The sequence below is a fragment of the Hemicordylus capensis genome, chromosome 4 (genome assembly GCF_027244095.1).
Source record: "Hemicordylus capensis ecotype Gifberg chromosome 4, rHemCap1.1.pri, whole genome shotgun sequence".
In the NCBI taxonomy this organism is placed as follows: domain Eukaryota; kingdom Metazoa; phylum Chordata; class Lepidosauria; order Squamata; family Cordylidae; genus Hemicordylus; species Hemicordylus capensis.
In genome coordinates, this window is record NC_069660.1 from 186,996,797 (window position 1) to 187,019,346 (window position 22,550).

Consider the following 22,550-nt stretch of genomic DNA (forward strand, 5'->3'; position numbering starts at 1 on the left):
TGAACCTCTAGCGAGTGCATTGCAGCCAATGGCAGTGCATTCCCTCTCAGGGATCTACAACCAGCTGTGCTATAGCGCACTGAACAAAAAACAAAAGAGAAAAAACCCTGACATGACTTGGTTTTCAAATATGTTTATTATTAATGTCCTTAATGCTCATTTTGTTCACATGAAGTAGAACCTAGCATTGGCATCCGATCCTGTTTGGGGGAATTAAGCTATTTTGTCTAAAGATCCATTCAGATTTTAGTGTTTTGTTTTTCAAGAATGTGTCCCTTCTAGTGGAACATATGGTTTTCTTTTCCCTACCCTTAATGGCCTGTTTGTCGTGCTCTGTCTGAGGAGATTCTTTTATTTCCTCTTCAAACTATGTCACGCTCCAAGAGTTTTGTTTGCTGTGACTGCTGTATTTTTATCTGACTACAGTAAGGGTTTTAAAAACAAAAGTTGGTTTCTGACAAGCCGTGTTTAAGCTCCATCATCTTCTGGCTCACCTATGCACACGCGCTTTCCTTTTCTGTTAGCTGATTCACTGCAGACAAAATCCATCCCTCTTAGGTTACCATTTCAACAATAATAAAAGTGCATTCAGTACTGAACTCAAAACATTTTGTTATTTTTCAGTTAATAACACCATTTTGCCTTTCTATAGTGTGCATTTATATAATGTGCTCAAAACGTTTCACATACATTCCTTCGGTATTGCTTTCAGCCCTGTAAAAGAATATTCAACACTCTCAATATTGTGGATTTGTTGGGGGGGAAGGATCAGACTGAGAGACAGTGGCTTGCCTCAACCCCCGCCCTATTTCATACAAAGGTGAGATTCAAACCAGGGACTTCCTAGTTCACAGCTCAGTCTCCTAGTTACTATGGAATACTTCGCTTTTAATATTGAATATTAACCTGATCATGTGTTCTCAGAACAGGCTGGGGTGGGGGGTAAAATAATTAAATCAACACAATAACAATGTAATTTCCAAACTAATTTGAACAGCTAAAAAAAAAGATTTTTAAATGAGTCTTGGGTAGCTGTGTACCTAAACCCACTAGTAGGTGCATGGGAATTGGGCTATTCCAGGTGATGGCTGTGGTGAGGGTGCTACTTCTTCCCTTCACAGCTGACAAGGAACAATGACAGCTGTACTACAGAACAAGGCAGAAAAAGAAGCAAGGGCTCAGTGCAGTGCCTGTGATACAGCCTGCCCCCATAACAATTTGAGTCTATAACATTTTTTAGCTTGCTCTCCCCTGGCCTTCCTATGGACCTTCCTTGCTTGGCCTTCACTCTTCCGGGCTTTACTTTACTCTCACCTCGTTTTTGCCTCCTCCTGCCCAGACTTGTCTTGTGCTCTGGACCTTGCTCCCCTGGCCCTGTTGGAACCATGTGAGACACAACAGTTTCTCCATAATGGGCATGGCTGCTGAGATGGTCAGCTGATGCAGAAATGGCTGCACAATTCTTCCCCTGAGAAACACTGCATCTAGAAAGCCGCCTCAAGAGGGCCAATGACAAAACGAGCTGCTTGTGGGCTATGCAGGGCTCTGTCGGGTAAAGGAGATCCTCTTGAAGAGAGTTGGAATTGTGATCTGTTCAGTTCCCTCAGTGCAGGTAACTAAGCAAAGCTAATGGTGTGCATTTAAACTGAGAAAAGCTTGTTGACAGTCAAAATGGAGATGACAAAGCAGAATTATTTGTCCGCAACTCAAGAGCAAAGTTATTTGAATGAAATTTTGTTATTGATAACATCACAGCTCACCAACACATTCCTAAAGCGTTTACAGCATTGTATAATTTAATTTTATTTCATTTTCTCCCTCTAGAGTCATATAGTTAGAACATGTCTGCAGCTGTCACGACCAGCTATTCTTAGTCATGCTGAACTTTCATTTATTTATTTATTCCATTTCTTTAAAATTTGATTTTAAAGTAATGGTAAGAGGATCTAGTCTTCTTCTCTCCAGGCCTTTAGATGGTGATATCGTCAACTATTTTTTAGCCTGATACCCAGCTTGAATCACTGCCTATGATCCTTCAAGTCCTAGGCTGAATAAGTGGACTTGAATATGGACAAGAGTTCTTCCTGCCCAACAGGGACTTGTGAAACATGCTGCTTTGTCATATTAATGTGGCATGACCCAGGTCACATAGAAGCCCATTGTGCAGGTGCAGCAGCCTCTGAAATGGCCACCACACTGGGGGGGAAAGGCCCCAAACAGGCTGAAGAATGGCCGAAAGGCCAATTTTGCAATTAAGGGAGGCCAGCGAGGGGAGGGGGAACCTCCGTGAACCATGCCTCCCCACTGCTGCCGCCTCGGATAACTCCCCAGAGGGGTAAGTTATAATAATAATAATAATAATAATAATAATAATAATAATAATTATTATTATTATTATTATTATTATTATTAAAAAAATCTCGCAACCCTCCCCCTGGACCAAACCAAACCGGGCGGGTGCTGGACCAAACTGGCATGGTCATTTGGGTCTGGTTCGGACTCTAACTGTACCGGACCAGCCAGTTCCATGTGTACCCCTAGTATCCCAGGACTGATGATTGTTCGTTTGAGTCCATCGTCAGCCCTTTATAAGTGGGATGCACTGGTACTGCAAGGGGATCTGTGATCCATTCTGCATCCTCATCGTCTGAGCTCTCATCACTTGAGCCAGATGTGTGGGATGGCGGGCTGGGGTTCATGACATATGGTGTGAATGATGCTGAGCTAGGAACTGAAGGTAGATGCTAGTGGAAAAGGCTCGTTAGCACTGTCTAGTTTTCCTCAAGTTAAACTGTGCTTAAGTAAATACCTACACTGCTGAAAGATTTCTGCCTTTCATCTCAAAGCAAGCTGCTTTGCTCTCAGACCACATACAAGAATTCCATTGCTTGATTTTGCTGCCACCAAGTGGTCACATCCCAGGGAGGTTTTTGTTGCTGTTGTTCCTTCACAACAGCCATATTTTTGAGAAAGCAAAAAGGGTAAGAAATTTAACTGGCTAGAATATTTGCAAATTAGGGACACTTCACACATTATATGAACTGTAAGTTGTACATATGAGAAGGATGCGGGGAGATTATAGTCAACACAGTCTAGTAGGATGGTTTTGTTTTTGGTAGAATTCAGCTTTTGGCTTACAATTTCCACATGCAAATCCGACATTTCAAAACTCAGTCACAATTCCACCCACCCACCCTAAAATACTTTCCACTCGTAGTCTCAATACTGGTGTGCTTAGAAATCCCAGAAATATAATTAACACATCTATCCCGTTCCCCACAAGAGAAAACACTCAGTATATCATACAATGCACCTTCTGGATATACAGGTGAAACTCAGAAAATTAGAATATCGTGCAAAAGTCCATTAATTTCAGTAATGCAAATTAAAAGGTGAAACTGATATATGAGACAGACGCATTACATGCAAAGCGAGATAAGTCAAGCCTTAATTTGTTATAATTGTGATGATCATGGCGTACAGCTCATGAAAACCCCAAATCCACAATCTCAGAAAATTAGAATATTACATGGAACCAAGAAGACAAGGATTGAAGAATAGAACAATATCGGCTCTCTGAAAAGTATAAGCATGCATATGTATTCAGTACTTGGTTTGGGCCCTTTTTGCAGCAATTACTGCCTCAATGTGGCATGGCATGGATGCTGTCAGCCTGTGGCACTGATGAGGTATTATGGAAGACCAGGATGCTTCATTAGCGGCCTTCAGCAATTCTGCATTGTTTGGTCTCATGTCTCTCATCCTTCTCTTGGCAATGCCCCATAGATTCTCTATGGGGTCAGGTCAGGCGAGTTTGCTGGCCAATCAAGCACAGTACACTGTATACTTTTCAGAGGTCTGATATTGTTCTTTTCTTCAATCCTTGTCTTCTTGGTTCCATGTAATATTCTAATTTTCTGAGATTGTGGATTTGGGGTTTTCATGAGCTGTACGCCATGATCATCACAATTATAACAAATTAAGGCTTGACTTATCTCGCTTTGCATGTAATGCATCTGTCTCATATATCAGTTTCACCTTTTAATTTGTATTACTGAAATTAATGGACTTTTGCACAATATTCTAATTTTCCGAGTTTCACCTGTATTTGATGGCAAAGAGCCAAGGAACGTATACAAGTTGCAAATGCTGCTCATTTTCACTGAAATTTATCTTTAACAACCAAAATTGTATTTTCTCCCAAATATATACAGCCATTTTAAAAAGCTCTCTTGAAACTTAAAATCCAAATTTTACTGAGAACTTTGAATTTTAAAACTCTATTGGATTTTGAGAGGTGCCTATATACATTCAAGCTGAAAATGTGGCAGGTTCTTTCTCTCCCACCAGTAACAGGCAGCAGCAGGAACACCAGTCAGTTGGTAAGAAGCTTAACATCACATCCCGCCCCCCACCCAGCATCTCTCATTATTAATTTTGTTGTTGTTGTTTACACAGTCAGACAGGTGTTATTGACTGGTTTGTTGTATCCAGACATCGAGTCCTTCCCAAGGACCTGAGATAGCTGAATTTTATTATCAATATTGTTGCTGTTATTATTATAGATATCATCGCAGAATCTAGGCTGTTCCCAGTAAAGTTGCTTATTGTAATTAATTAATTAATTAATTTATTATTATTATTATTATTATTACATTTATATCCCGCTCTTCCTCCAAGGAGCCCAGAGCGGTGTACTACATCCTTGAGTTTCTCTTTCACAACAACCCCGTGAAGTAGGTTAGGATGAGAGAGAAGTGACTGGCCCAGAGTCACCCAGCTAGTATCATGGCTGAATGGGAATTTGAACTCGGGTCTCCCCGGTCCTAGTCCAGCACTCTAACCATTACACCACGCTGGCTCTCTCTCTCTCTAATTGGCTGATGGTGATTTCTGTGGCCCCTATGGTGTTGAGATACTCTTCAAGTTGTTGTTGTTGTTGTTGTTGTTGTTATGCTGAATTGAATTATATCATCTTTTTTGTTTAGTTATCATCCTTTAATGTGGCTACATAGAAAAGCAAGACAAACACATTAAATAAATAAAGACACTTTTATAAATTTAAAAATCCACTTTTTTTCTCCACACCAATACCCCATCAGCACAGACAGTGCAGCTTAGAGCTGAATTGATCCAAATTTTCCAAACAGGCATTTCATATGCAGACATTTTTACATAAAAATCATCAATTTGTATATAGTAATAGGGCAAATGGGGTGTTTAGTCTGAGATTGTCAGTTTGCGCTCTCTCTCTCTCTTTTTAATGAAGGGGGTCAATGTCATCAATTAATTGTCTGTGACAAAATCAGCATTCCTTTGCCACCAATATACTGTAATACAAGCACAGTCGTCATATTTATTATACAATAGACAAAAGAAACCAATGAAAAGCAAGTCAGAAAGGAGGGTTAATAACATGTCTTTATTTGGCATGAATACGTGGACCTCACATCAGTTGAAGCAAATATTCTTTTTATGCTAATGCTAGAGGAAATACCAGAGGACCTTTGCCATGCAACCTGTTTACAGCAGATATTATTGGTGAGCGTTTCCTAGTACTAATAATCAGAACTAGAATCCAGTCATGTCACTTAATTCAAAGAGTAGCAATCTATTTCTCCTGAAAGAAATATTAGCTGAAAGCAGAATTTGTCAAGCTCTGAAGGACAGAAATGGAGCAAAACTGTACCCTTCTTTAGTGGCAGTAGGGTACCTATTCACAGCAGAAAACATCCCAGAATCCCCTTTTCCCTAATGAGTCTCATCTTCTCTCAGAAGCAGATGGGTATCTTTTCAATATGGCAGTGTGTGGGTGTGCGTGTGTCTGTGTGCGCATGTTTAGACAAATAAAGGTCGACATTTTTATTATACCATAAGCCTTGTACAAGATAATAATGTAACTAATAAAAGAACCCTTTTCACTCTTGTTGACATTTTTGCCAGACGGGGATATCTAGGACCTGTTTGGTAACATTAAGAGCGTACGTTTGCTCTTGGAGAGTTCACAGCAGACGTAATGGCTTGGCTGACAAGTCAAGGTATGAGAGTTTGCTTCAAATATTTGCTCTAAATGGCAATGTACTACACATCCTTATTATGCTTATTGAGAATCGTGCTGAGGGAAATGGTGGAAACCGCTGTTCTACAATGGAACTGACCCGCAAATGAGCTCCAGTCTGTATGGATGAGATGAAAGAACCCCAGGAAATGTTTCACTTTTAAAACTAAAAAGAAGGGGAAAAGCAACTTTATCTTTCCAGTTTTTGTTAAATCACCCGTAGCCCATCCCTTCCATTTACCTTATGCTTTCCAAGCAAGGAATATACACAATCATAGCACATTTTCAGCATCTTGCAGGCATACCACAAATACTGCTTTCATGGCCACCTGACTTGCTACAGCCCCAATGCGACTCGAAGTTCAGCAGTTCTTTGACTCTCCATCCCTACCCCTACCCCTACCCCCTACCCTTTACACTTCAAACCCCATGACAGATATATAGGAATCAATCAGTTTGAAAATCAACAGCTGACATCTGGGCTAATGCTGTGTGCATACTTCAAGCAACCCTGTGCTTCCAAAATGCAGGCACTCTTCCACAAGAGTGCCACATTGCATTTGTGCACACGTCGCATTTGTCAGGATCAGTTAGCCACTGTATCTTCAAGTTTCAAAACTCCAGGGAATTAAGAATGGATCCTGGTGAAGATCAGTGGAAGGTGTCATAGCTTCCTACCTGAGATACCTCCCTGCTTGTCAGCTATACAATCTGCCCCTCAGGTGATGATCATTTGGGGAAGAGAGCTCTCACGTGGCACCACCCCTGCAACCCAGAAGCTTCACCAGAGGCCTGCCATTTCAAATGGACACTCATCCTAGCCCTTTGGATATTCACATCTGCCTATATTTTGTGTGACTATGTAATTAACCTGTGGTGCTCACAAACACAATATATGCAATGGTCTCTAGCATGGCTTTAAAAAGAACTGAAACACTCAGAGAATAGGTATATCAGCACTCATATTCAGCAGGAGAATATCTATGAATACTAGATGCCAAGGACAAACAACAGAGAAGGTCATCATCCTGCATGCTCTGCCTCTAAGTTCCCGGAGGGATCTGGCTACCTGCTGCTGGAAATGGAATGCTGATCTTGTTGGCCATTGGCCCTAACCTGCAAGGCATTTCCCCATACATTTTTGGGCATTCAAAATACATATGGCTTGGGTCCAGGCTATTTGAGAGAGCACCTCCTTTATCATAATCCCTGCCACCTGTAACGATCTGCTGGAGAGGTCTGGTTACAGTTGCCACCAGCTCGTCTGGTGGAGACCCAGGACTGGCCTTTCTTTGCGGCTGCCCCAGGGCTTTGGAATAAGTTTCCTGCTGAAAAAAGAGCATCTCCTTCTCTGTTTGCTTTCAGGAAGAACCTCAAGACCTTCCTGTTCTCTCAGGCTTTCAATTAGAATTAATTTTTATAATTTTAAAAACTTGTTTTAATAATTTTATTCTATTGTTTTTATTGTCATGTATTTTAATTTGTGACATTTAAATATTTTAAATTTTGTACACCGCTTAGAGATATACATATCAGGTGGGATAAAAAGATGGAAAATGAATGATTAAATATAATGAATATGTTACTAATGCTTACGAAACCACTGGAGCTGAGGCCTGCTTTTTTCCGTAATTAAAACTGGAGGCATACTTTGCTTTTGCAACCAAAGAACTTCCCAAGCTTAGATCTGGGCAAGTTTTGTTCTAGATGTGCCTCCTTTGAGAGCAAATAATTCTGCTGTGTTTCTGAATCAGAAATGGTTAAATGCTCTAAACCACTGTTTCTCAACCAGTGGTCCGGAGACCACTGCGGGTCCATGGAGACTTGAGTGGTGGTCCACAGCTGGGAGGTAACACCCACCACCACAACAACAATGGAAGAGGCAGTGCCGGATTAACCTAGGGCCCCTGCACTTTGTCTTGTTTCTTAACTGCTGCCTTTCTTTTTGTTTCCTTCAATTTGCTTCTTATCATTTGCATGCCTCTGACTTCTCCTTTTCCCACTCTTTTGGACAGGCTTTTGGTCCCACCCCCAAGCACAGGCTCAAGGAGACCCCTGATTGGTCAGGGCTAGGAAGGGGGCACGGAGTGCACACTCTTTGTATGGCTCTCTAGCTTCCCCTTCCTCTTTGGGCTCTGGCTGGCATCCCTTCCTCCCTCCCCTCAGCGCCAAACGGGCTTCAGCTGGTCATCCTTTTGGGAAAAGGCAGGAGTGTTTTCAGACTTCTTTATTTCTCTTCCATGGGTGGAACAAGTTGGAGAAGTGTGTGGCAATGGACTGAAGCTTGTGCATGAGGGATGGCCAGAAAAAGGATGAGCTGGAAGTTTTAAGGGGTCAGGTTCTTAGGGTGAGGCAGCAGTCCTGCTCCTTTTCCCTTGGAAGTGACTTCTAGAATCAGTGGGCGTTTACTTCCAAATAAATGTGTGGAGTGGGGAGGGGCATGGGAACTACTTTCTCCAAAGTGGAGGTGCGTGCATCTTTCCAAGGAGTTTACCCTTGGTTTTGTAGAGATGTGCAAAAGTTGGTGCCCGTTGGCTTACTTTGCCCACAAGCATGAGAACAGATAAAGAGTTGTAGGGCTACTTCTGAACGGGAGGGAGAGACTTCTGTGCCATAATCTCCAGACTGTAGAATCGCCCCATTGACTAGAGCAATAGCTGGTGGGTCTCAGATGTTTGTGGGCGCTGGTGGATCTCGGAACAGCGAGGGTGAGTGTGTGTGCCCTTCTAGCTTGATCCTGCCCAGGAGAAACCAGTGGTGGTGGGACGCTTCTCCTTTTCTAAAGTGCTGCCGACTAGTTGGTGGGATTATATCCAGTTTCACATTAATTTAAAATCTTGTGTGTTTTTTTTATGAGTATGTAAGCAAAATACATTCTTTGTTAACAAATTTTACTTTATTATTAACTGAAGACATATGAAGGCATACTGAAGACATATTTGTTCACCCAGGCTTTTGCAGGGGCTCTCAGCCTTGAGTCCCCAGATGTTGATGGACTTCAACTCTCATAATCCCCAGCCATAATGGCCAAATGCCATTGTGGTTGGTGGTTATGGGAGTTGAAGCCCACCAACATCTGGGGACCCAAAGTTGAGAACCTCTCATTTATAGTTTTAATGTATATTTGCTTTTAAATGATTCCAATTGTAATGATTTAATGCTCATAATATTATTTAAATTGTAAACTGCCTAGAGATGCAAGTTTTGGGCGGTATAGAAGTCTGTAAATAAATAAATTAATAAACAAACTTAAACTTGAAACCTCTTTACTAACTGCTGGTTTGGGAAACTGCACACGAAGAATGTAGCGGTCCTTGACCCCCAAAAGGTTGAGAAACACGGCTCTAAACACATTTTATGCAGAGACATGGCAGCCACTTCAGTGGAGGTGGATTGGAAAGAGGCACAGTCCAAACAGTACATCATACAGAGATGCAGTAGGCAGTCTCCTATGGACACTCCCAGCTCCCAGAAGCCTTTGTTTATTTGGCATACTAGCCAAATAATCATGACATACTAGCAGTTACCTTGTGGCACACTGGAGCACCTCAGCATGCATACTAGGAATTACTGTGTGAAAGTAGTGCAAACATTGTTCAGAATATGGAATGGAATGTACAGCTTGTTTCAGCAATTCCAACAAATATTTAGATTTTAATACATTAAAAAAATCATGAACAGCTAACAAGCGTCAAAGTGGGCGTTTTACTTCTTCCAGGTATTTGTAACACATATTAGCTGGCTACTGTGTACATGATGTGCACTGTGGTGCTCATGATCACAATAATGAAGCCTTGAAAAGCATATTTATACAGAAATCGGTGAAGACATTCAAGCTAAGTATGACAGGAAAACGTAAAGTTTCTATTTACTAGTCAATTAGATGGCCAATGAAAAGTACTCTGAGGAGGAGACATTTCTCTTTACATTTAAGTGGGCAGAAAATGGAATTCTTCTTGGCCCGTCTCATCTGGATTTGTGAGAATGTATTATCCTCTGGCATTCCTTAAGCAGTGATTTCCACCATCACCGTCTCTTGATTATCTAATCATTTGAACGTTTTTGCACTTGAGAGACTTCCAATATTATGCTAACAGCTAGCAGAGTTAGCCTTCCAAAGGAGGAAGGAAGTTTGCACTGTGACTTTTTGAGCTGCCTGAGGCATCTTGTATTTGGACAGTGGGGGACAAAATGGATGAGCCTCAGGAAAGGGTGCCTGAAGACCCACAATGCCAAAGAGGGGAGGACACAGAGGCTGCGCTGAGGCTGTGAGTTCAGATGTGTGAGACTCTTAAAGGCCCACATAACACAGTGATCAGATGCCCCTATTCACATTACATACAGTCCCATGACTAGTACCACAGAATCCATGGAACTTCGCTGCAAACTGTAAAAACATGGCAGCAAAGGACAAAGCAAGATCAGGACATGATGGTGCTCTAGGAGCTGAGGGCTTTGCCACATCCTAGTATTATGCTGTAGCACAGGGGTTTCCAGCAGAGGGTGCTAGTACCCCAGGGTACTTGAAGGGTTTCCAAGGAGTTGCTCAGGGCCTTCTTCCCTCCCCATGCTGTAGCCACACTATTTGTTCCCCATCCAAGAACTGTCAGTTTGAAGCTGTCAGGTCCTTAGCAATGTGTCCCCTAGGAAGGGGAGCGAGGAGGATGAAGACCCCATCCTCCTCTTCTCCTGAATGGCCAGCTATGTTCTGAAGTTCAGCATCCTTCTCCACTCAGCCTGACACATTTCAAAAAATTAGCACTTTGTACTCCCTATGAAATTAAGGGGGAAGTAAACTTGTCCCTTTAATTTCATTAAGACTGCTTATTAGTAACTTAGTGCAGATGTGAACCAGAGACCATAGTAGCCTCTCTCCCTGTAGCGCTTAAATTTGTGTTTTTGTCTATGTGTATGTATGCAGAGACAAATTTAAATGTTATGGGATGGCTACTCTAGTCCCTGGCTTACATCCAGATTAAGCGGTCTTACTGAAATTAATGGGACACATTTACTTGTCCCATTAATTTCAATACAGGGGCGTATCTAGGGGTAGGGCAGGCAGGGCACGTGCCCCGGGCGCCACTTGAAGGGGGGTGCCATTTTGTAAAATTAACTTTTTTAAAAAAATTGGCTGCCAAAAACAAAATGGCCACCGTGCATGCTCAAATGGCCTCTGTGAGGCTCTAGGTCATGCCAGGCTTTGCAGAGGCCATTTGAGCATGCACAGTGGCCATTTTGTTTTCAGTGGCCTTTTTTTTTTTTTAAAGATTATTTTTAAAAACGGCCACTGCACAAGCTCAAATGGTCCCTGCGAGGCCCTAGAGGCCAGCAGGGTGAGGGGGGAATCCTTGCAACCCCCCCAGCCTTTAGGAAGCCCCCCAAAGGGGCTACGGGTAAAATAATAATAATAATAATAATATAATATGACACTGTACACATATTCAGATTGGCACTATGTACAGAGAATCAGGGCTTGTGAATACTGAGCTGACGCTTAAGAGCGAGGATTGTATTCATTTGCTCTTATTTTGCTTCTTGTGATAAGTGAGTTAAATGTGATGTCTTGCTAATATGGCTATTAATGGTGAGTTTGTCTTTGAATCAGTGTGAAACCCTTAATATTAAGGCCCACTGGGAGTTTCTTGCTCTCTTTCTCTCATTTTAACTGTCTTTCTGAAAGACTAGAATATATTCCAAGCAGTGACACAGTTTACTCTGCATATCCTTTAATTATACAGAGTGTCTGGGAAAAGTCAAATTCTCCATTGATTTTTAAAACTTATGTAATAGTGATGCTACAATGCATAGTAGAGAATTAGACAGGCACTTCTGTTTAGTTTTCCAAGTACATCTCCACATAGTATTTGGGTATTTCATGAGCCCCCACATACTGAAATTTGTAGTTTTCCAGCATTTTTTGGTCTGGCTACGTCCACTGCTAAATAGTTTTTGAAATATTAAAAGATTAACGAGCTTGACTTGTATTTTTCAGCTGATATTATGGTAATATACACCCTGCTAACTTGGCAACGAGGCACCTTTTACCATGGTGATTCTCTTTATTTAGCCGGGGGAGAGTAACTGGCCCTGTCCACCCCCAGCACAGTACTTCCAGTGACTGTTGCTGGTGTGTATCTTATGTTTCTTTTAGATTGTGAGCCATTTGGGGACAGGGATCCATTTTATTTATTTATTATTTCTCTATGTAAACCGCCCTGAGCCATTTTTGGAAGGGCGGTATAGAAATCGAATTATTATTATTATTATTAAAGTTATCTGAAAGATGGGTGTCAGATGCTTGTACAGTGGGCGCAATTTCACTGTTTGCTCTAGGCGCTATTTTCCCTAGATACGCCTCTGTTTCAATATGAGTACTTATGAGTAACTTTGGATGTAAGCCAATGACTGGAGTAGCCTATCTCATAACTGCAACATTTGGATTTGTCTGTGTGTGAACACCCACACACAGTCTCTGTTGGATACCTCAGCTGAAGTTTTGCGACAGAAGGGGTAAAACTGTTCCAAAAGGTTGCGAATCCCTGCTTTAGCATAACCCCAAACATAATCCAGAGTCCTATGAAATCCTTTCTAGCTCCTCTCTTGTTCGGTGAGACAATATGAATGGGCTGCCAGCTGGGATATGGCATCAGCATGTATTAAGTGGCGCAGCGGGGTAATGCTTGACTGACAAGCAGAAGGTTGCCAGTTCAAATCCCTGCTGCTACTATATCGGGCAGCAGCGATATAGAAAGATGCTGAAAGGCATCATCTCATACTGCGCGGAAGGAGGCAATGGTAATCCCCTCCCGTATTCTACTAAAGAAAACCACAGGGCTCTGTGGATGCCAGGAGTCGATTTGATGGCACACTTTCCCTTTATGTATGTGGAAAGACTATGTGCTGCTCCATGCTCCATACTCTTACACGGCACAGAGCTTAAATTTGGCCTCTATATCCATTGGTGTTCCCAAAAGCATCCTTCAGTATCTGCCATATATGAATAAGGTTTTGTTTTCTATAGGAAACGTTCTGTAGGCACCAGGTTGAAGGGGAATGGCGCAAAGCCTGTAGTCATGCATTCCTCCCCTGGTCCCTGAATAGAGGCCCTTTCTCCATACATAACTTTGTGCATCAGTCATGGACATGTTATGAGCTTGTTAAGAAACATAACTGAAAAGCTCTTTTGTTGGCTGATGTTGGGGTGAATTGTACCTACTAAATACTAATGAATTGGATGCTAAGCAAACTTCTGCATGTAACCACTACTCCCCCTTGGTTTTTCAGAACGGAAGCTGTTTCAGGAAAGTCATATGGCCGCATAGCTTTGACAAAGAAGATTTAAGGAGGCACAGGGATAGATTCCTGGTCTATCTGCAATCAAATCAAGCCCAGTGAGACATTCTGGCAGACGGTGAGAGTCTAAAGAGTAGCTGTACATCTCTTCCTTTGAAACCCACACGGGGTTGCCCAGACTTTGCTTTGCTTCATGGGCTGCTGCTAGCAAAAGCAAGAACACTCAAAACAAAGGGATGCCACATCACACTTTTTGCATAGTTAGAGGTCAGAAAGGGAAAGGAAAGAACAAGACATGGGCTGTTCTTTTCAGCAACAGCAGCCCTGCAGACACCATAAGACCCAATGGGCTTAAGTTACAGGAAGGTAGATATTCTTAACAGAAATTCTTAACAGACAGAGCCGTTTGGCAATGCAACCAATGGCTTGGGAGTGGATGGGCTCTCTTTTGTGGCAGGTCTTCTAGCAGAGGCTGGACAGCCATCTTCCAGAGATGCCTTAGTTCTGGATTTCTTCCATTGAACAGGGGATGGGCTAGATTGTCTACAGTGACCCATTGGGTGTCATTACTCTAACTTCAACTTAAGGAAGTTGACTGGTGGAATTATTTCAGATCTAGAGCAGTACCTTACTAGACCTGATGGTAGACGCAGGGCTGCTGCTGCTGAAAAGAGCAGCACTCTTTCTTCTCCATGGTCACACCCAGCAATGCAAAACGTGTGATGTGGTGTCCCCTTCCTTGGAGTTGCCTGGCCCTTGCGAGCAGCAGCCCATGACACAGAGAAGGGGCAAGGCCCTTGAATTACATGGCACCAAAGTGGGAAGTGAAGTGACCCCACCTATCAAACAGCAAGAGGAACATTTGATCAGGGTCATGCTCCCTTTCCCACATCACCCGCTGCTTACCATGATTCTGCGGCCAATGCCACGGAATCCAAGGATGGACCCAGCAAAGAGTTAACAAGTGGAAGAAATGCTGAGAAGCCTCTCGTCCCTCTCCCTCCTCTGCCCCTTCCTCTGCCGGTTTTCGAAGTAGTGATGAACAGTCATTAAACTCATCTCCCTGTTGTTGGACATAGGAATAGTGATTTAATTGATTTTCTTTTTGAAAAAGAAAAAGAATAAGAAGCCAACAGAAAAACAGGTTGCTCACCTGTAACTTATGATCTGGTAGAGATCCGTCGACATCCATAAGAATGGGTTCTGCGCCTGCGCAGGAATCCCCGCGGTAGCCATGCCTCAGCTTGTCGAGGCGTCCAAGCCCCGCCCACACGCAGCACGTGCTATTTAAGAGTGGGGCTGGGCGCCATGTTCCTCAGTTCTTTGGACGACTGCCAAAGAGGATGATCATAGCAGATAGACATCATGAGTGGAGACGAATAGGTACGGTAAGCATCACGCACACAGAGGAGCACCACTACTGCAGAGGGGAAGGATGGGAGGGTCTTATGGATATCGACGGATCTCTACCAGATCATAAGTTACAGGTGAGCAACCTGTTTATCTGGATAGAGATCCGTCGACAGCCATAAGAATGGGTGTTTAGCAAGCTCCCCAAGGAGGGGGGTGCAGTAGTGCTATTGCAATACCCGTTTAAGAACACTCCTCCCAAAACTAGCCTCTGCAGCAGAGCGCAAGTCTATGGCGTAATGTTTGACAAATGGGAGATTGGATGACCAGGTAGCTGCTTTGCATATGTCCAGGAAGCCAATCCCCGAGAGGTGCGCAGCTGACGATCCGTAAGTCCGTGTGGAATGGGCTGTGATGGATTTAGGAGGTGTTTTATGCTGCATCTCATACGTGAGTAAGATGAGTTGGACCAACCACCTAGACAATCGTTGGCGAGAGATTGGGGTGCCTTTGGTTGCACCAGCATACGATACAAAGAGACGTGTGGTGGCCCTAAAGTCTTTGGTACGCGCTATATAGAACAGAAGTGCTCTGCGAACGTCCAGGGAGTGCATGGACTGTTCCAAAGCCGATTGTGGGTTTCTAAAGAAGGTAGGTAGAATAATGTCCTGATTTAGGTGAAAGTCCGATACTATTTTTGGCAGAAAGGTAGGGTCCAACCGCATACGCACTTTGTCTTCATGAAATTGCGTGTTCGGAGAGTCGACTCTCAATGCAGTGAGTTCACTCACTCGACGTGCTGTCGTTATCTCAACCAGGAATGCTGTTTTCAAGGATAGCAGTTTTAGAGACGTTGTGGCCAGAGGTTCGAAAGGCTTTAGCGCCAGGGAAGAAAGGACCAAAGATAGGCTCCAAGGTTCCACCGGCGGTCTTAGACATTGGAGAGGCCCTTCAGGAAAGCTTTGCTGAGGGGGTGCGAGTGACACCGTCGCAGCCCGGGTGAATGGATGACAGGGCGGCCAGGTGGACCTTAAGAGAGACATTCGCCAATCCCTGTGATTTTAGAGTGGACAAATAGAGGAGTACCTGACGAACGGAGGCATGCCTTGGCAGAAAACCTTGGGACTTGGCATAGGTCTTAAACCGCAGCCACTTGCTGCTATAATTTCGTCTGGTCGACAATTTCCTTTGGTTCAGTAGTATATGATCTAAAAGTTTATCCGCCAGGCGGTCAGACGGAGAGTGAGAACATCTGGGTGGAACACGAGGCCGTCGTCTTGTGAGAGAAGATCTGCTTCGGGTGGGAAGCGATGGAAGAGATTCTTGGACAGTCTGCGTACCTGTGGAAACCATGGTTGCCTCGGCCACCATGGTGTCACCAGGATGCAAGGCGTTGGGTGCGCCAGGAGTCGAGCTACGACCCTGGAAATCAGGGGTTGAGGCAGGAACATATAGGGTGTTTCTGACGTCCAGTTGAGCTGAAAACATCTCCCAATGACAGGGGGTCGTGACCCGCCCTGGAACAGAAGCGGGCGCACTTCTTGTTCGCTGAAGTTGCAAACAGGTCTATTGAAGGATGAATTCACTTGTGGAACAGCGGATTGATGTATCTCGGATTGATTTCCCACTCGTGGTGAGTGTCGTTCAGAAAAATTCGACTGAGACTGTCCGCTAAGATGTTCTCTAGGCCCTTGATGTGGCTTGCAAGAGGGTAAATCTTGTGGCGGATGCACCAGTGCCATATCTGGAGAGCTAGAGCGCACAAGCTCCTGGAGACTGTCCCACCTTGGTGGTTTACGTAGGCTTGCGCTGTCATGTTGTCTAATTGTATTTGAACGCATTTGCCCTCCAACAGTGGTAGGAAGGATCGTAACGCAAGGAAAACTGCCAGTAATTCCAAAAAGTTTATATGGAGTTGACTCTGGTTGAGGGACCATTTGCCCTGGGCTTGCCTCAACCTTGCACAATGTGCGCCCCTCAACCTTGCACAATGTGCGCCCCACCCTAGAAGGGAGGCGTCTGTCGTGAGCCAGATGGTTGGGGCAGGAGGCTGGAAAGGTACTCCCTCCAGAAGGTTTCTGCGTTCTGTCCACCAGGTGAGAGATTGAAGAATGGGAGTAGGGATCAGCAGGCGTTTCTCTTGATTGTGTCTTGCAGGGTGAAAGACTGAGAGAAACCAGAGCTGAAGCTTCCTCATCTTTAGACGGGCATAATGAATCACAGCATTGCACGAGGCCATGAGTCCCAGTAAGCGCTGGATGGAGCGTGCAGGTTGAACTGGGTGGCCTTGAAATAGCGTTATCATGTCTTTGATCAGGTTGTACCTCTCTCCTGGTAAGAATGCTCTTTGGCGTATCGTGTCCAATACTGCTCCTATGTAGCTTGCCACTCTCATAGGTTCTAGGCGTGACTTTTTCCAATTGACTTGGATGCCTAGGTCGCGGAGGACCGACAGAACATAACGGATATGCGAACGTAACTCGTCTTGATCCTTTGAGGCCAGGAGCCAGTCGTCCAGGTAAGGGTATACCGTGATGCCTTGCGTTCGCAGGTATGCAATCACTGGAGCCATACACTTTGTAAAGACCCTTGGGGCGGTGGAAAGACCGAAGGGTAATACATTGTACTGGTATACTTGGTGGCCGACTGTGAAGCGGAGGAATTTCCGATGTGGAGGTTGAATATTTATATGGAAATAGGCGTCTTTTAGATCCAGCGTTGCCAGCCACTGCTCCCCTTGGGAGGAGCGGGAGGATTTGTTGCAACGCCATCATTCTGAACTTCTTGACCTGGACAAACTTGTTCAGGTTGCGCAAATCCATGATCGGACGGATGCCCCCGTCCCGTTTGGGGATTTGAAAATAACGGGAGTAGAATCCATCCTGTCAGTCCGCCCACCACACCTGGGCAATTGCCCCCTTCTCCAGTAGCTCCTCGACCTCCTTCCGTAAAGCCTCGGAAGGAGGAGTGGATGTTATCCCCCTGAATCGTGGAATTGTCCTGAATTCGATGGCATATCCTGAAGAAACAATCTTCAAGACCCAACGGTCTGATGTTATATGTTGCCATGTGGGGGCATGGCTTGCCAGCTTGATGGAGGGTTGAGCCAGCAAGGGGTCGGTGTAGGGACCCATTGGTTGAGATGTCAATACCCCCGACGGCGGGGATGGGGAGTGGAGAAGTGATGGTGGACGGACTTGTGTCTCAAAGACGCTTCTGGGTCTCTGAACCCTTGGGTCGTTGAGACTGATTTTGCTTGAATTTGTTCTGGTAAGCCCGTCTGTAGTAAGGCTGGTAGGACTTGCGGAAGTCCCTACGGTCTTGTTGTCTGAAGGGAGGACGTTGTTTATTATATGTAGAACGATACCTGGATGTATACGTGGATGTAGAAGACTGCGCCGTAAAGGTCTTCGCCGTGAATTTTGATTTTTTAAGCAGTTCCATTGTGGCATCCGTGGTTTCACTAAATAGGCCGGTGCCATCAAAGGGAAGACCCTCAATTTTATCTCTCATGTCCATTTGTAATGTGGTAGATCTGAGCCAGGCGTGTCTGCGGAGGGTGATGGTGGCAGTCATGGCCCTGGACTCGCTTTCAGCTAGGTGCTTGGCGATACTCAGTTGTTGCCTGGTGAGATCTCCCGAGCATTCTAGGACTTTCCGAAAAGCAACCTTGAATTCTTCTGGTGATAGGTTGTCCAGTTCAGGGAGCAATCCTTCCCAAAGGCTGTGAGTATATTTTGCGGTACATGCCACGTAATTAGCCACCTTGATTGAGAGGCACGCAGTCGAATAGATTTTGCGGCCTAAGAGGTCCAATTTCCTTCCTTCCCTTTCAGTAGGAACGACATGACGCTTTCCAGATTTAGACACAAAGGCACAGTCAATTACAAGGGAGTTGGGTGCCGGATGCTTCAAAAGGTACGTGTTATCCTTCTCCATTATCCAATATAGGCTTTCCAGTCTCTTAGAGGTGGGGGTGGAAGTATGCAGCACTTCTCAAGCACATTTGGCCGCCCTTGTGATTACAGGGAGCATCGGTAGGGCCACCGGGGCCGTCGATTGAGATTTTAACATAAAGTTGTAGACGGGGTTGTCTATAGTGGTCAGTGCAGAACGAAGATCTAGACCTAAGGCGTCTGCCATGGCACGAACGTGACGGTGGTATGCTTTCATTTCTTCATTGGGTGACACATACACCGTTGGTGCCACATCCGTGGGGGGTTCAATGATGGTCTCCTCCCGCTCGGGGTCCGACTCAAAGTCTGATGAGCTGTAGTGTTCGGAAGGCGAGGCTGCCGGGGAAGTTGGCGCTGTTCCATGGGATCGCTCTGAAGGTGTAGGAGGTGACGGCAGGGATGTCGTCTGAGTTGCCATGGCACGGGTTAATGGCGGCTGTGTCTGCACACAGGAGTCAGAAGTAACAACCTTGGATGTCTGTGTTGATGAGTGTCTGGTCGCTATTGAGGGACTGTTAGTGGACGCAGATATGGTGCGTAAAAACAATGTTGCAGGTAGAGATGACCGTGGTTCCCAGGTTCCAGTTGGTAAGGAAGCTTGGGAACTGGTTGAGACTGCTGGACCCGAACCAGGTACATGCGGTGGAGGCGTATGGGTGAATCCACAGGTGTGCCAGGGTAGAGGGCTTTGCAACTGGGCCGCAGAGAGTGAAGAACCCGGGTGTGCAGGAGGAGCTGAAGTTGGTCGCGGCTCCTCTTCAGATGCTGGGAAGCCTCTAAACGTGGCCTGTGAAGGCGTGCTCACTGTGGAGTCCAAAAGCGACAAGAGCGACTGAGTTGTAGATGGATGCAGGCCTATTTCGGCGTCTTGAGGATCCCCTTCGATATCGAAGGTTGGAGGTGGAGATCGATATCGAGGAGTGACATGACTGGACGTCGTAAGCAGTGGTGTGTGTAGTGATAGAGCAGAGCTGGGTCCCGGAGCCGTCGGTGTCGAAGGCGGGGACGAGGGAACCGGTGTTGGAGCAGGCGAGAGGGATCTTGCTCTCGGTGCCGAAACACTCGGCGTCGACGGTCTTGGCGTCGAAGGGTGGGCTGGTGTTGAAGATGGTCGGTGTCGAGCAGACGGGGGTGATGGTGTTGTGTCTCTCATCAGATCGATCATTCTGCGACGTTTCGTTGTCGATGCCGTCGCGGCATCATCGGCATCGGGATCACTGCCAGAGGTCGAGGGAACCTGGCATTCACGGCTGCTCGATGTCGAGACTGTTTTCAGTGTCGAGGGTCCGGAGTCCTTCGAAGTCGAGGATTTGGACTTCGAATGCGGTGATCCCGGACGCGTTGACGTAGAAGTTTTCGACTTCGTACGTGGTGTAGAAGCGGATCGAGCCCTCGATGTCGAGGGGTGAGGTGTGCCCGGCATCGAGGGACTTAACACCTCATCATAAATCGCCGCTCTGAGGCGAAGCGCTCGATTCTTTCGCGTCTGCTTCGAAAATGACAGACAAATCTTGCATGTAGAAACATTATGCTCTTCGCCTAGGCACAGTAGGCATAACTCGTGGAGGTCTTTGGAAGGGAGCTTACATGGAACCAAGAAGACAAGGATTGAAGAAAAGAACAATATCGGACCTCTGAAAAGTATACAGTGTACTGTGCTTGATTGGCCAGCAAACTCGCCTGACCTGACCCCATAGAGAATCCATGCGGCATTGCCAAGAGAAGGATGAGAGACATGAGACCAAACAATGCAGAATTGCTGAAGGCCGCTAATGAAGCATCCTGGTCTTCCATAATACCTCATCAGTGCCACAGGCTGATAGCATCCATGCCATGCCGCATTGAGGCAGTAATTGCTGCAAAAGGGGCCCAAACCAAGTACTGAATACATATGCATGCTTATACTTTTCAGAGGTCTGATATTGTTCTATTTACAATCCTTGTCTTCTTGGTTCCATGTAATATTCTAATTTTCTGAGATTGTGGATTTGGGGTTTTCATGAGCTGTACGCCATGATCATCACAATTATAACAAATTAAGGCTTGACTTATCTCGCTTTGCATGTAATGCGTCTGTCTCATATATCAGTTTCACCTTTTAATTTGCATTACTGAAATTAATGGACTTTTGCACGATATTCTAATTTTCCGAGTTTCACCTGTACAGTGGTGTATGAATGGATTATGTAATACCACACCCTGCTGCCCAAAGGGCCTGCACATTCTGAACCCCAAAATACACAGTCGTCTTTGCTCATTGCAGCACAGCCCCCAATAAACAGCTAGACTAATACGCTACACTCTCTTTCTTGAATATGAACCAAAAAGAAATGGTTTCATACTGGAGTTCCAAATTGACAGCATCATCTTTTTATTTCTGAAATGCCAGAGTATTGCCCCCATATTGATCTGGGAACTCTCTCCCACTGCATCATCAAACCAACGCAGGCTAGTCCTTCGCTCGTCATCCACACAGACTGGGCATTTGACTTCATGAATTAGCAGCCTGTACAGCTCATCTTAAAGTTGGGGTTCCCCTCACTTCTCCTCTGGGATGGGGGTGTGCATCAAAATCACACTAATTGCACCTAGGGCACCAAAACCCCTAAGTCCGGCCCTGAAAGTAACACACAAGTGATCCTAAAACCAAACCAACTGTGGGACAAATCAGACTCTTTCCTGAACCTCAGCCCAATGTTTGTGTGATTTATAGATTAAGGAAAGAAATGTTTAGAGCTGTAAATGGACTTAAAAGCTGACTGAATGTAGCAAAATAAAAATGGCTGGAGTCAGGGCTGATTAGGCTGCCTGGAACTGGGAACCTAGAACCTAGCAACCCTATGCATGGCGGCCCATCAGGGCAGGGCTGACTCCAGCCCTTTGGGTTGTGTGTGTGCATTGTGCTTTAAAATGTTTTAAAACTCAAAATTATTACATTTTTCATACAAAATACATGAAATGTGTACAATTAGTAAGCAACTTGCATTATATGGATATCAGGCTGCCTAGAATTGGGCATCAGGAACATAGCAACCCTATGCATTGAAAAGCACAATGTGTCTGCATATACTGTAAGTGACTAGAACACAACCTCTGCATACAACTGAGTGCTTGATTTGGGCTGGGGCAACTGTACCTGATGGACCATCTTCTGGAATGGACCTTCAAAGACAGAAGGGTCTTCTGTGTGGGGGATTTTTGGCTGGAAATTCAAAACAATCTCAGCCTCATTTATAATCTGGACTAAACTGAAAGACTGCTGTAAGACACTCTCTCTTAGATACCACCCTCCCACAACCTGTAATATAGGGTACAGAGCTGTATTGGCATTGCTAAATGTTTTAAAATATTTTAAAACTACATTTTCCATAGGAAGTGTTTTCTTTCATGGGGAGGGTATGCTGCTGTTCAATTTCAGCTATGCTAAAATGGTGAATTTTGTTTTTGCTGGGTACTGTAATTAAATTGTGATGATAGTCTTCTCCTGTCTCGATGGATATCTCTGCTTCCCTTACATATCAATCATAGCTATGAATCCCCTTATTGGCTACAGAGAGTGAAGGTGGCAGTGGGCTTGTTTCTCAATAAATGATTGGGCAGAATACTGCTGACACATTTTGCTTCATATCAAGGGCTAGAAGCTTGATATTTAAATATGTATATAAGCTGGAAATCTAGCCTAGCTAATGGTTCAAGCTGGATGGCATGCCCAGAACTGCACAAAACCTGAAGAACCTGGCCATATGGCAATCATAACCATGCATGGCATGGTAGTATTTTATAGGTCTCATGTGGGCGAGGAACTTCTGTCTTAACAAATAATGCAGCAACAATAATAATGCTGATGCATTATTTGCAAGTCCAGATAACAAAGAGGCAAGGGAAAATTTGGC

General features: G+C 44.7%; 1 protein-coding gene and 1 long non-coding RNA gene across 2 annotated transcripts; both read right to left on the minus strand.

Annotated features, from left to right (window-relative positions):
- Positions 1–5,038: 5,038 nt before the first annotated feature.
- On the minus strand, positions 5,039–14,506 carry LOC128324826 (uncharacterized). The gene is made up of 2 exons (XR_008307115.1): positions 14,258–14,506; positions 5,039–6,224 (listed from the first exon to the last, which is right to left on the minus strand). It is a non-coding gene; the product is annotated as an uncharacterized LOC128324826 (long non-coding RNA).
- Positions 14,507–18,696: 4,190 nt separating this feature from the next.
- Positions 18,697–20,186, minus strand: LOC128324825 (uncharacterized). The gene has a single exon (XM_053249878.1). It carries the CDS (start codon positions 20,078–20,080, stop codon positions 18,698–18,700), a length of 1,383 nt encoding a protein of 460 aa, XP_053105853.1. The 5' UTR covers positions 20,081–20,186; the 3' UTR covers position 18,697.
- Positions 20,187–22,550: the final 2,364 nt, after the last annotated feature.

Bases quoted from the DNA above. Each gene is read 5' to 3' on its own strand.
- LOC128324825 (XM_053249878.1), bottom strand. From the start codon at position 20,080: ATGCCGGGCACACCTCACCCCTCGACATCGAGGGCTCGATCCGCTTCT.